The following is a 14,021-nucleotide window of genomic DNA, read 5'->3' as shown; positions in this document are numbered from 1 at the left end:
ACTGTTGAAGCCACTAAGACAGGAGAAAGTGAAATTGAAGAAAGAATTCAGGGGGAGACTATTGGGCGTTTGGATAAACCTGATTTGATAACTTATTCAAGGAAAAAGAGAACTGAAGAAGTCATCATGCAATCTGCTGAAGCTGAACCCTCTTCTGTTGTTGAAACCTCTTCTACTGGTGAGTTATCTACATTTCCTAGTGAGTTAGATGTGCCTATTGCTTACAGAAAAGGAGTCAAATCTTGCACCAAACATCCCTTATCTAACTTTGTCTCCTATAATTCCTTATCTCCTTCCTATAGAGCTTTTGCCTTGTCTATTTCTTCTGTGTCTATTCCCCAGAATTGGAGGGAAGTTTTTGCAGATCTTAAATGAAAGCAAACTATGATTGAAGAAATGAAGGCCTTGTCAAAGAATGAGACTTGAAATCTTGTCACTTCACCACTAAATAAGAAATTGGTTGGTTGCAAATGGGTCTTTACTGTGAAGCACAAAGCTGATGGTTCGATTGAAGAATTCAAAGCAAGACTGGTGGCTAAGGGGTTCACTCAAACTTATGGAGTGGACTATCGGGGAGGCATTTGCCCCTGTTGCAAAAATGAACACTATTAGAATTCTTTTGTATTGTGCAGTTAATCTTGATTGGGACTTACAACAGTTTGATGTGAAGAATGCATTTCTTCATGGCGACTTAGAAGAAGAGGTGTATATGGAGATTCCTCCTGAATTTGATACTGAACAAAGTCAAGGAAAAGTGTGCAAACTGAAGAAAGCCTGTACGGACTGAAGCAATCTCCAAGAGCTTGGTTTGGCAGATTCTGCAAAGCAATGATCTCCTTCGGTTACCAACAAAGTAATGCTGATCATACCCTTTTCATAAAACACCAAAAAGGTAAACTCACTCTTCTCGTAGTTTATGTTGATGACATAGTAATGACAGGGAACGATGATGAAGAGATGGCCCGATTGAAGAAGCTGTTAGCCCAGGAATTCGAGATCAAAGATCTAGGGAAGTTGCAATACTTCTTGGGAACTGAGGTTGCTAGATCAAAAAGAGGAATTTTTATTTCTCAAAGGAAATATATCCTAGATCTCTTGAAAGAAACTGGTATGACAGGTTGCAAACCAGTAGAATCTCCCATTGAAAGCAATCACAAGTTACAAACTGGGGTTAGAAAGTCAATTGATAAGGAGAGATATCAGAGGTTGGTTGGAAAACTCATTTATCTCTCTCACACTAGGCCAGACATAGCCTATTCAGTTAGCTTGGTGAGTCAGTTCATGCACGATCCACGAGATCCTCATTTGCAAGCTGTCTTTCACATTTTGCGGTATCTGAAGTGTGCACCAGGAAAGGGTCTACTTTTCTCCACTCATGGTCACCTCCAAATAGAAGCCTTTACAGATGCGGATTGGGCTGGATCTCTAGATGACAGAAGATCTACATCTGGTTATTGTACACTCGTGGGAGGGAATGTAGTTACTTGGAGAAGCAAGAAACAAAATGTAGTTGCCAGATCCAGTGCAGAAGCAGAATATAGAGCAATGGCCCAGGGTGTTTGTGAACTTATTTGGTTACAAAAGTTAATGAAGGAATTGAGATTGTCTGAAACCGGAAAATTTTTGTTATATTGCGACAACAAGGCTGCGATCAGTATAGCTCATAATCCTGTTCAACATGATAGAACAAAACATGTTGAAATTGATCGACATTTCATCAAAGAAAAGATTGTTGGTGGTACGTTGAGTTTGCTTCATGTATCGTCAGAAAAGCAGCTAGCGGATGTGCTCACAAAAGGTCTCAGCAAAAAGACTTTTTACACTTTGGTTTGCAAGTTGGGCATGTGCGACATCTTTGCACCAACTTGAGGGGGAGTGTTGATTAGTGTAATTAGTAGAAAGATATGATTAGATTAGATTTTATTCTCTATCCTAATTATAGGCAGATTTTATTCTGTAGCTTGATTGTAGCAATTACTGATTTTATTTCCTAGTTTAGCCATAGGATTCATTGTATAAAATGTCAGTACTCTTGATGTAAATATATATACATAAATACAAGAAGCTCTTCCTTCTTCTTGAAATCATTAGTCTCCTAAAGTTCACTCATGTAGCCTTCACACGTGTACTAAAACCAACTTATCCCAACTAATACTAGGACTGATGAGTAGCTTCAAACCCATGATCCCCTTCAAGAACATATAGCCAATTTCGCCAAGCTTTTTTTTGGGCAAAAGTATTTTTTTCCCAAAATTAAGGTATTTGGCCAAGCGTCTATATGGAAAAAAAGGTGTATTTGAGTAGAAGCAGAAGCAGTTTCTGCGAAGCAGAAAAAAGTAACTTCTTCCCAAAAGCACTTTTGAGTAAAATACACTTATAAGCACTTCTTAACAGCTTGGCCAAACACTAATTGCTGCTCAAAAATACTTTTCACATTAATTAGCCAAACACAAATTGCTTCTCACCAAAAATACTTTTTTAAAAAGCACTTTTGAGAAAAATACTTTTCAAAATAAGTTGATCTTAGAAGCTTGGCCAAACAGGCAAATAGAATGGGTATAGCGCTTAGATGGCGATGTGCTAAACCCTTAGTTTTAAGATAGAATGTCGTGATTTCTTGCCCCACCCTCGGAGAGAAACAAAGATATACACCTAATTGATCAGCTTTAATCAGATGTATAATATCAGTAATAGCGTAAGAGAGAGTTCCAACATTTTCAACAGAGTTCAATTTCTCTGGAGCCTAAAGCAAGTTAGGAGTCTCTGCCTCTCCCTCTCTATCTCTCCTCTCTGTTTTAATAACTTCTCACCGGAAGACAGTACGCATATCTGTCATAGATTGACATACAAGAAGATTATCAGGTTTCAAAATATCGTTCACAAATTTCTTGCCCAGCCTAAATTCGGAATGTGTTATTCAGTCCTCTGACAGAGAGCACTTCAAAAATGATGAACAGAAAAACTCGTGCATGGCAAGACAGGAAAAACTGGAAAGATTAAACAAGAGCGATATGCATTGACTCCAGTAAAACTAATGAAATGTTTATTATGCATGTAGTTCTCTGCTTTATATCAAATTTCATGTGCACAGTTGATAAGCAATAGTTCACCACTATCAATTTTTTTCCAAACTTTTTAAGATATTGAACAAACGATACTTCTTCATTCAGGGTAACTCATCAGCCATATTATTGGTTATTGACCACAGGTTAGAGAACTTCTTAGTTTATCATTATTCCACTCCCGCAATGCAGCTTAGAGAACAAACACACAAGTGCACTGAGTCTGACGCATGACAACTCCAAGTATCTTTCAGCTTTAAGAGTATCTTTTCATTCTTTCCTTTTTTGCATAGGTTGACAGAGGAGAACATTTAAGTGAAATATATGTGCACAAAAGTCAGAAAATACATTCATGAATGGCACATCATGAACTGTAAGAATATCTAGACAGGAGTGAAGATCATTGTAAGGCCCGTAAAATTTTACTAAAACCCGGGGTTTCATGGTGCCGAGTTAGACTTATGTGTTGATGACTGTAGCGGTTCGGACTTTTTGGGTTGAACAATGCGTTGGGGAGTTTGAAGAAAAATTTTGGAACTGCAGGGCATTTCTGCGGTCGCAGAACTGATCTGCGGACCGCAGATCTGTCACAGAAATCTGGGCAAATTTTTGGACCATTATGCGGCCGCATAATCATTTCGCGGGTCGCACAACCCATCGCAGCTCCAACACAAAAATTTCCGGAAGGAAGTTCTGCGGCGCATTATGCGACCGCAGAATAGGTCTGCGGACCGCAGACCGGTCGCAGTGTGAGGCAGGAGTGCCCAGTTCCGGAGGGCCATTATGCGGTCCATTTTGCGGACCGCGGAAGCGTTATGCGGGATCTGCGTCGGGGCTTCATTTTTCTGGTTTTATAAACCCGACCCCATTCTTATAAAACAATCTTAGGGATCATTTTAAAAGGTTCAAACTTATATTTTAGAGAGAGGAAGGTGGTCTAGAGTGAGAAAAGGAATTTCTAAGTCATTTGTTCATCAATCTTTGCTCAAGCCTTGAAGATTTCACAAGGGTACCTCACAAGGTCTTCATCCTAGAGGTAAGATTCTACTCCATAGTCCTCAATTTCGTGATTTTACTGAAAATAGGTAATGAGAAAAGCAATTTTTGGGTGTGGGAGTTGTCCATTATGCATGCATGTACTATCAAGGGTTGGGGGAAGAATGTTGAGCTAAATTGGGTAGACTTTGGGTAGTGGGATGAGGGAATCCACCATAGGAGGACCTTGAAATCATAATACCCACCTAGTGTTTGATAAAATGCTCAAATGAGCTGGAACCATAAACTTTCTCCTAATTTGTGTTCAATTTTGCTATATTTCTAAATAGATTGAAGTGGCTAAGATTCCGTAAAATTGTAGTAATTTAAAAGGCTCGAGGCGAGGTATGCTGGCTAAACTCATCTCTTAGAATTGAACCCCACAATATCCTTGTAAGTCCCGAGTTGTTCATTATGAATTGATTATTCCGAATAAGCCTTGTGTCGAAAGATATATGTTCAATATGTATTGTTACCTTTTTCAAAAAAAAGATATATGTTCAATATGTATTCCAATGTTCTTGTTATGTTATATTCTATTTGAAAATGTACTCGAAGCATGGGTTGCATATCGAAATGTTATATCTTTAAGTCGTGATTCAAATGAAGGCTATTATGTCAAGTTGTGTAAGAAATCTCAATGTGTTTAATATTCTTATTTGCTCAATATGTGGACTTAAAGTCTTGAATAGAAATGCTCTGTTGTTGATGATCCATGATAAGGTTTGAAAGTGAAAGAGATGAATATGAAGTATGAAATACGGCCAACGTGCCAAGAGTGACATTGTGTTATGGCCATCGGTGCCAATGAACTAAATGATATATAAAAGATAATGAAATGAGTTGTCAACCCTTTAAATAAATAAACACCCTGGGAGTATCGTTGGTCACCGAGGAAGAGTAGGTTGAAATAACCTAACCCCGAAACTTCACATGCCGGTGTAGGAGTGAATTGTGATTGTACCCCTTTATTGGGATGAGATTGATGTGAAGAGAATATTCCCCTTTATTGGGATGAGATGATTGCTAGAAAAGGGTGATGTCGATCCACACGGCATTGTGGTGAGACGGCCTAGCCGGTCGGGTCGTGATCGGACGCCATGCCGCACACATGGTAGTGATTGTGCTTGAAATTGTTATCGAGGTATTGATTAAAATCGTGATAATGATTGTGATTGTGGTTGATGTCTTTGGATGAGACGGCCTAGCCGATCGGGCCGTGATCGGACTCCGTGCTAAAATCACAGTGGTATATCGGTGCCAGGATCTCCCAACCTAAAATAATGGAAATTTACTTGACACTTATTTTGCTCCTAATTTGATGTTTTAGTATTGTGTGAGGTTTCCATTGATTTATGATTGTCCTTCCTTGTGTTATCATTCGTTCTAACGAGAGGGTGTTTAGTCTTACATACTAGTACTATTCTATATGCACTAACGTCCCGTTTGCCGGGGGCACTACATCTTTAGTGGATGCAGGTGGTTCCGCAGCAGGTGGCATTGATCATTGATAGCAGTACACCCTCTTCTCAGCAGATTTGGTGAGCCCCACCTCATTCGAGGTCGTGCATCTTTTGTCCCACGTGTATTATGTTTTGAGGTATAGCCGGGGCCTTGTTGTCGGCGTTATCATAGTGTTATGTATCCGTCGAGCGTAGACACAGTGTGGGTTGTATATGGGTGTTGGGAAAGTCAAAATAGCCTTGTTGTATCTGAATCATTTGTTGCACTTAAACTATGATTGTGTATGTATTTTGAGACTATAAAATGAAGTGACTAATGGTAATGGAATTGGCATTGTTCATGGAATCCACTCAGTGTTTAATTAATGATATAGATGTATCTTCTCTTTATTCATGGGCGAGTTGGGTAGAAGGTATTGTAAAGGCTTGCTTGACCGGGGTATCTTGGTTGAGCGCCGGTCGCACTCCCCAAGGTCGGGGCGTGACAACCATGAACTGGTAAAATGTCACATTCTGGCTCTTATTGAATGGTGTAGGTAATGATCATATTCCTTTTCCACATGATGAGATTAGAATTTGTTGAAGATACCTTTCTCCATGATTATATATAGGGGAATGCATTATACTAGCCAACAACATGAGAAATACCAACACTGTAAAGGAACCCTTGCATAATATCTAGCCTAATATGCCACCACCATTCAATATCAATCTTTCATATTCAAGATCTCCTATTCCACTCTCCACATGAAGAATTTCTGTCACTTCCATTTTGCAGCCTTCAGCACATACTGCTAAGTTAACCATATTCTCTAAGACATTGAAGAAGATAATGACATCAGTAACGCCGCCCTACAAATGAGGGTGGATATGCATCTGTAGATCAGCCAACCATCTACCAACATGAAAGAAGACCAACTACATAAATGACCTGTTTTTGTTGATGATATAATGAATAAATATCCACCACTTTTCAATATCGAGCTTTCAACTTCAAAGAGCTGCAACTTGCATTGTCATATACCCAGACACGATTTGTACAGGCAGAATCACCGTCACTACTCCCTGTTGCAGCCCTCACCCTCCCGTTTAGACGTTTATTGAAGCTAAATCCATAAACTTCTATTTAGACTATTCACTTCTTCATATACTTCTCAACCTCAAAATGACCAACATTTAATGCATGCTACTCTCCTCTAACCATGGGATATCTGGAATAGGTTCATAGAGCTACAGATGCATTTACAATTAAAGCTTGAACCATGTCAATCATCTAAACACAATCACTCAGCCTCTACAATCTTTGGTCATTGAGAGGAAAATAAAATTAATGATACCAATTCTTTTGTCCTCCAAATTCATACAGTCATGATCACCCTCCAGTTTTACTCCCTATATACCTATACTTAAACAATTTGATCCTGCTTAGACTTCTCAATCTCATTTAACCAATATCAGAGACATGGTATAGGATATTCAAAAAGTTAAAGTTGATTAAGGATGCATTGCATGCATATTCATCAACTAGAAATTACAATAAAGATATTGATTGACCATGTCAGTGACGTAAAGCCATGTGAAAACCACGTACATGATATATGTTCATAAAGATATGCAATTAGCTTCTCCTTTGCATTACTCTACAGTACTGCCTGATCATTGAATTAAGAACATTCTTCACATCCTCATTGGAACCCAAACGAGAATAGAAATAAAAGATATTTTTGAGCAAAAAGTTAAATATGACAAATAAGTCAAAAATAGATAGCAAAACGAAGAACTGGAAGTACCTGTCTGGCAAGGACATTACTTTGTTCACGAATAAAACCTACAGGCTAGAAAGACAATACACAAATAAGAACTAATTGATTAATGAGGGCAAACTTGTTAGATCAAACATTCCATGCAAGCAGTGAACTGCAGTCTTAGAAGTTAGAACTAGAAGGCGTTAGAGGTTACATACTGACTGTGGGTAACAGACATCCATAACTGCATATCTGTTTTCCTGCAAATTGACAAATCAATCACAAACCCCAAAGTATATTTATAGTGAAGATAAGTAGATCAAAGAAAAAGACCAAAATAGACCAAAGAAAAACCGAAAAGTTTAGAGATATACAACCCAAAACTTATCTCAAGATCACGATAAAACCCTGGAAGAAACTCATGTACAATTGATGTCTCTAACATCCTCTGGCATGTATAATTCAATTTGGCTTTGCAACTGAAGTAAATATTTTTGTTCTCTTTTTCTCTTCAAGCTTTTTGGGTGCTCAATAGGGTTGATTTTTGAGGAGTTCAAGGAACTCAACAAAAATAATGGGCCCGAAGCAAGCAGAGTAGGTTTAAGTAGGATGAGAAATGAGCTTGAAGCAAAAATATTGCTCTGATGGTAGAGTTGAGAGAAAAACCCTGAGTGAGCGAAATGCAGATAAAATATAAAATTGGGCCAAAATTGGAGAGAGAATGGTTGAATCAGACATCTGAATAGCAAGGAGTTCACTAAACTTAAGTTTAATTCAATATGAAAGAATGCAAGCATTCAACCACAATGAAGAAAGCAGCCTAGGGGCTAGGGCCATTTCAGTTGGAACCTCTTACACCGCCAGTAGGACATCTTATATTTCCATGAGGTACATAACATACTTAATTCTAGAGAATAGCTAGTCCTTGTACAATATATTTAAATTGGTAGCCTAGTAAGATCAGTGCCTATATTTTGATCATTAAAACAAAAAGGAATATCATCGATAATTCTAAAAGGAAAATGGTTCTTTCTTCAGTATATTGTTCTTCTCCCTCGATCTGTTTTACTATTAGAGCCAATCTACATTAAGCAATATAGTGCTCAAAAATCTCCCAGGGTGCCAGTGTCTCCCTTTACCTTGCTTCCAACCCAAAGATAAAGTGCTTTCCTTTAACTTTTCTCCAACACAAAGATGCAGTACTAGAGAAGAAACAATCTACTAGCTTCACATTCTGGAGGACAGCACTTTTTTTCTTTTCTGTTTGACAAGGATAACTAGTACTTCTGTTTAGCAATTCATTGTTCCTTCTTCAATCAATTATCCAAGATCAGATGTTCTAAAATATGATGCCTGAGTCAGATGGATAATGCTTACAAGCTAGCCAATACCAAATGACTCTAAAGCAGAATCCAGTTAACTAAATAATCTTGCAAATATCTAGAAGGGTAGAGTCCTTGTGTTTAACATAAAGAAAACATAAAGTTGAAGAACAGCAAAGACAAAAAGCTTCATTTTGCAACCCCTTGCCCCTAACTATTCTCTTTCCCTTCATATGCAGATGCATATCGCTCCTCTCCCCCTCACTCCAAGTCACAAATTCTTCACTCTCTCCAAACCACAACCTGCACATACACATGACATGTGTAAACATGAACACATTGCCTTGAAAGTAAGGACCTGGTATTCTTGTGATAAACATGTCCACTAAGTGGAGAACGACATTAAACAACAACAACAACAACAACAACAACAACAACAACAACAACAACAATAATAATAATAATAATAATAATAATAATAATAATAATAATAATAATAATAATAATAATAATAATAATAATAATAATAATAATAATAATAATATTATTATTACAATAATAATTGCAATAGTAATAATAATAAGAATATTAATAAGAATAAATTAGCAAACACCACAAACTTACTTGCTCAAAACCAAGCATAAGATTAGCCCACTCTATATCTCTTGTAATTAGCAAGTTAGATCTTGCAAGAAGAGGTGCAACCTTGGCCTGAAAAAAGAAAGATATTAAGATATTGGAAACTCGGTGCTTTTTTATAAACTATAAACAGATTACTAAGGCAGAAATCATAAAATTTCAGATTGATAACAATAGCTACATATGTACATGTTTGATTAGGAAAAGTAACAAATTACAATGAAAATTTTCCACCTGAAATAAAGAGCTCATAAACTACAAAAGAGACATTCTAGCAGTGTCTGTAAAAGAAAATATAAAGTGAGTCGTGTATACATCCTAGCCAAAGCAGCTTAAAATGTGCCCAAGGCAGTTGATGGAAGTGTGACTTCGGCTCAGCAAAGTCTCTACTGCTCACTTAGGAGCCAGGAATGCCAGTATGTGAGATGAAGAACTTGAGCAATAACCAAGCAAATAGATATATAGTTCCTTAAGCACGGAAAAAAAAATCTCTAAGATAAAATCCATGAGCTGCAAATATGAGGATTTAGAGATTCTGTCACTCTTAAAACAACAAGGTGAGTAGAGCACTAAGTAGAGCCAAAGATTTCCCATAAAGTGAACAAAAAATCATTGGGTTACAAACACTTCTCATAGTGCATGAGTGGTATTAGACACATTATTCATTAGAGCCATGAATTAGGAAGTAAACAACCTAATCAGTTCCTAGAGCAAACACTAAACTGTATGCACATTCAAATTTAAAGAAGCAACAAAGACATAAGAGATTGGCCATTTCGCAGCTAGGAGACCAATCAAAGTACTAACTTGGAAATTCAATTTCATGTATGGAGTCATATATGTCGAACATAAGATTCTTTCTTTGCTATGAATGGTTGAAGGGTTTGACAACTCTACCTCCTCAAGTGATGTTGGCTCCAAAATACCTGTCACAGATTGGCTAGTAGGTGGTTGCTTGAGAACTGGCTTGACTTCATTGTAAGATGTCTCTTCTGGAATGGACGCACCTGAGAACCATTTTCCAAATGGAACTTGGGAAGATGTTTGACTTCCAAAACCTGTTCTTCTCTGGTCTACGGTATTTCTCAATTTTCTTTTTTGTATTCCTCGAGATCTTTGTTTCTTTTCATCGGCAAGCCAAAGCTGCACAAAAAATTCCCTGCTTAAATCAGGACCATCTCCCGACCTCTGCCCATACTGACGAGATAAAACAATTGCACCTGGTCCAGTCCCTTGGGCAAGGCCAGTAACAAATCCAGGCAGTTTAGCCCTCCCTGGGACATTTCCTTCATAATTAAATGCTTCAGAAGGATTTCCAGTTGGACTAAGCGAAGACGATAGGTATCCTCTTTGTGATTGTGACTGGAAAAAAGAATCCTTTGTAGCAACAAAAATCCCATCCCAAAGCTCATTTACCGTGAAACTTTCTGATGATCTGCACTTGTATTGCTTGGCTAAACAACGAACACTGTTCCTCCAGCTCATCTGGTGATACGGTAATCTCAGTCGAATATATTATCAATCTAGATATGATGCGCATTCTTAAGTAGTAACAAGATAACAAAAAACAATATTTCATATGGGAGTAGTAAATTGCAGCAACAAACCAACATATAGACCAAAAATTTGATAAATACAAATTATATTCGAGATATCTATCTCAAAAACAGACAAAAAAACAAGAATGAAGAACTCAAATTGTATTTCGCTATTTGTTATAGAACTCCAGAGAGAGAGAGAGAGAGAGAGAGAGAGAGAGAGAGAAAGAGAGAGAGAGAAGGGTCATCCGAATTCAAATGAAGAGTTCAAGAATCAGATGAATCACTTTGATTGAATTGTCTCACCTTTGCATGACAGAGTTGAATATCAAAAATGTTATACCACAGAGAATTTGTAGAAGTTGTAGAGGTGTTGGAACCCCAATATCATAAGTTAGACGAGGGAAAAAGACTATTGTCTATGGTCGGGCCGCAATAGAATTTTTCTTTGAAGTTGCGAGAAAGAAAGTTAGACAAGGGAAAAAGACTATTGTCTAGGGTCGGGCCGCCCGGCTTTTGTACCCGATACTGTTTTTAGTTTTGTTCCTTTTTAGGTTTACTAGGAAAAAAAGAATTGGACTAAAATAGCCTCGGTGACATCAACTCCTCTACTACCTGTTGTATTGAGCTGAATAAGTAGGCTAATAAAACAATTGTAGTTGTTAAGAGTCGATGGGGGTTGTGCAGAAAGAAGCGGAAGAATTGGCAGTTGAAAATGAACGATCCAAAATGTAAGATGATTAATGAGCGTGGAGGGTGGAGATTGTGCCAACTCAGCTTATGCCAACTCAGTCATTCTGTTATATAGCTAACACAATGCAACGATGAGGCAACACATACTCGGTATATCCAAATTCTTTTCTCTTTCTCTCTCTTCTTATGCCAACTTAGACATTCTCTCTTTCTCTCTCTCTCTCTCTCTCTTTCTCTTTCTCTTTCTCTCTCTCTTCTTCTTCTTCTTCTTGAGAAGCAAGTTAAAGAGATGTTGCTTAATCATGTAATACAGCAAAGCCAGTCACCCTTCTCCCCACCAGCCTTATTAGTAAAGAAGAAAGATGGTACATGGAGGTTTTGTGTGGACTATAAGGGGGTTGAATGAGATAACTATTAAGGACAAGTATCCAATTTCAATTGTAGATGATTTGTTAGATGAGCTGCATGGGTCTTAAATATTCTCTATAGTGGATCTAAGTGTTGGGTATCACCAGATAAGAATGAAGGCAGAAGATGTTCATAATACTGTTTTTCGAACTCACATGGGGCACTATGAGTTCAAGGTAATGCCATTTGGGCTTACAAATGCCCCTACAACTTTTCAGGCATTAATGAATCAGGTGTTCCAACCTTTCCTCAGAAAGTTTGTGTTGGTCTTCTTCAATGACATCTTGGTCTATAGCAAATCATTAGAAGACCATGTGGTCCATTTGTCTATTGTGTTTAAAACATTGAAGGAACATTCCCTATATGCTAAGAGGTCAAAGTGTCCATTTGGTCAGTCTAAAGTAGAGAATCTTGGTCATGTTATAACAGCTGAAGGGGTCACCACTGATCCTGACAAGGTACTTGCTATGGTCAATTGGCCTAGACCTACCACTTTCAGGGCACTTCGATGATTTCTTGGACTTAATGGCTACGACACAAAGTATATAGCTAACTATGGAGCTATATGCAGATTTAACTGACTTGCTTAAGAATGACAGCTTCAGATTGAGCCTTGAAGCTGAAACAGCATTTGTAGCTCTCAAAAAGGCTATGTCCTCCACACTTGTGTTGGCTCTACCTGACTATACTAAGGAATTTGTGATTGAAACTGATGCTTATCACTCAGGAATAGGAGTTGTACTTATGCAACAAGGCAGACCATTATCTTATTTTAGCAAGGTTCTAGCCTTAAGATATAGAGACAAGTCTATATATGAAAAGGAGTATATGGCACTACTTAATGCCATTGATAAATGGAGGCATTACTTGTAGTTCAAGCACTTTGTGGTGAGGACTAACCACCGTATCTTAAAGTACCTGCTAGAACAAAAGGTTACATCTGCTATTCAACATAAGGGTCTGACAAATTTATTAGGACTTGATTATGAGATACAATACAAAAAGGGAGCAAAAAATTGAGTTGTTGATGCCATATCAAGACAATTCGAAGGAATGCAGACTCTGCATGATAACCTTCCAACTGCTCAGGTCCATGCTATCAGCTCTTCAGTTTCAACTTGGGTGTTAGAAATCAGTACCAATTATGAAAGAGATCCTCAAGCCACTAAAATGATTACACAACTAGAAGTAACTAGACAAGGGCCTCACCTCTGGCACTACAACTTAGGTATTTTGAGGAGAAAGGGAAAAATTTATGTTGGAAGTACTGGAAACTCAAGACAACAATTGATCCAAACCTTTCATGATTCATCTCTTGGAGGGCACTCAGGGCAGCTGGGAACACTCAAAAGTCTGGGCCAACTTTTCTATTGGCCTCTCATGAAACAAATGGTGATTCTGCATGTGAATGAGTGTGAGGTCTACTAAAGAAACAAAGATGAAAATGTGGCTTATTGTGGGCTACTCCAACCTCTTCCCATCCCAGATCAAGCATGGAGACATATAAGTATGGATTTCATAGAAGGAATGTCAAAGTTATAGGGAAATTATGTTATTTTTGTAGTGGTAGTTAAGCTAACTAAGTCAGCTCATTTCATGGCTTTAGCTCACCCTTTCACTGCCTTAGAGGTAGCTAACAAATTATGGAAGAGGGTTCATACTCTACATGGCAGCCCTGAGACTATTGTCTCTAATATAGACAAAATTTTTCTCAATAATTTCTAGCAAGCTTTGTTCAAACTGAAGGGTATTCAATTGTTGTATAGCTCAGCTTACCATCCCCAAACGGATAGCCAGACTAAGAGGGTGAATAAATGCATTGAAAATTATTTGAGATACATGACTAGTAATAGACCTCAGAACTGGAAGAAGTGGTTATGCTTGACTGAATGGTGGTACAACACAAAATTTCACACAAGTTTGCAAGGTACCCCATTTGAGGCTCTCTATGGGTTCACACCTCCTCAAATTTTCTTGGGTCCTCTTTTGGAAACTGTTGTACCTGTTGTTGATGATGTTGTCATGCAAAGACAGCAAATGGTGCAATTACTCAAGGACAACTTATGCAAAGCTCAAGAAAGGATGAAACTATAAGTAGGAGACATGGTTTATCCGA

At 38.0% G+C, this 14,021-nt stretch overlaps 1 protein-coding gene across 1 annotated transcript in view; it reads right to left on the bottom strand.

Annotated features, from left to right (window-relative positions):
- The window catches only part of LOC107826888 (phospholipid scramblase family protein C343.06c), a 30,683-nt gene extending 19,394 nt beyond the window's left edge, over window positions 1-11,289 (bottom strand). The window contains exons 1-5 of the mRNA XM_016653932.2: window positions 11,111-11,289; window positions 10,164-10,751; window positions 9,252-9,338; window positions 7,524-7,565; window positions 7,351-7,395 (exon numbers count right to left, since the gene is read on the bottom strand). Of these exons, the coding sequence (XP_016509418.2) occupies window positions 7,351-7,395; window positions 7,524-7,565; window positions 9,252-9,338; window positions 10,164-10,751 (762 nt within the window). The 5' untranslated portion in view covers window positions 11,111-11,289. The remainder of the gene's footprint in view (window positions 1-7,350; window positions 7,396-7,523; window positions 7,566-9,251; window positions 9,339-10,163; window positions 10,752-11,110) is intronic.
- Between the last annotated feature and the right edge of the window lie 2,732 nt (window positions 11,290-14,021).

This window comes from Nicotiana tabacum, chromosome 21, assembly GCF_000715075.1.
Source record: "Nicotiana tabacum cultivar K326 chromosome 21, ASM71507v2, whole genome shotgun sequence".
NCBI classification, from domain to species: Eukaryota; Viridiplantae; Streptophyta; class Magnoliopsida; order Solanales; family Solanaceae; genus Nicotiana; species Nicotiana tabacum.
Note: the sequence above shows the minus strand (reverse complement) of the source record. Positions and strands in the feature narration are given on the sequence as shown.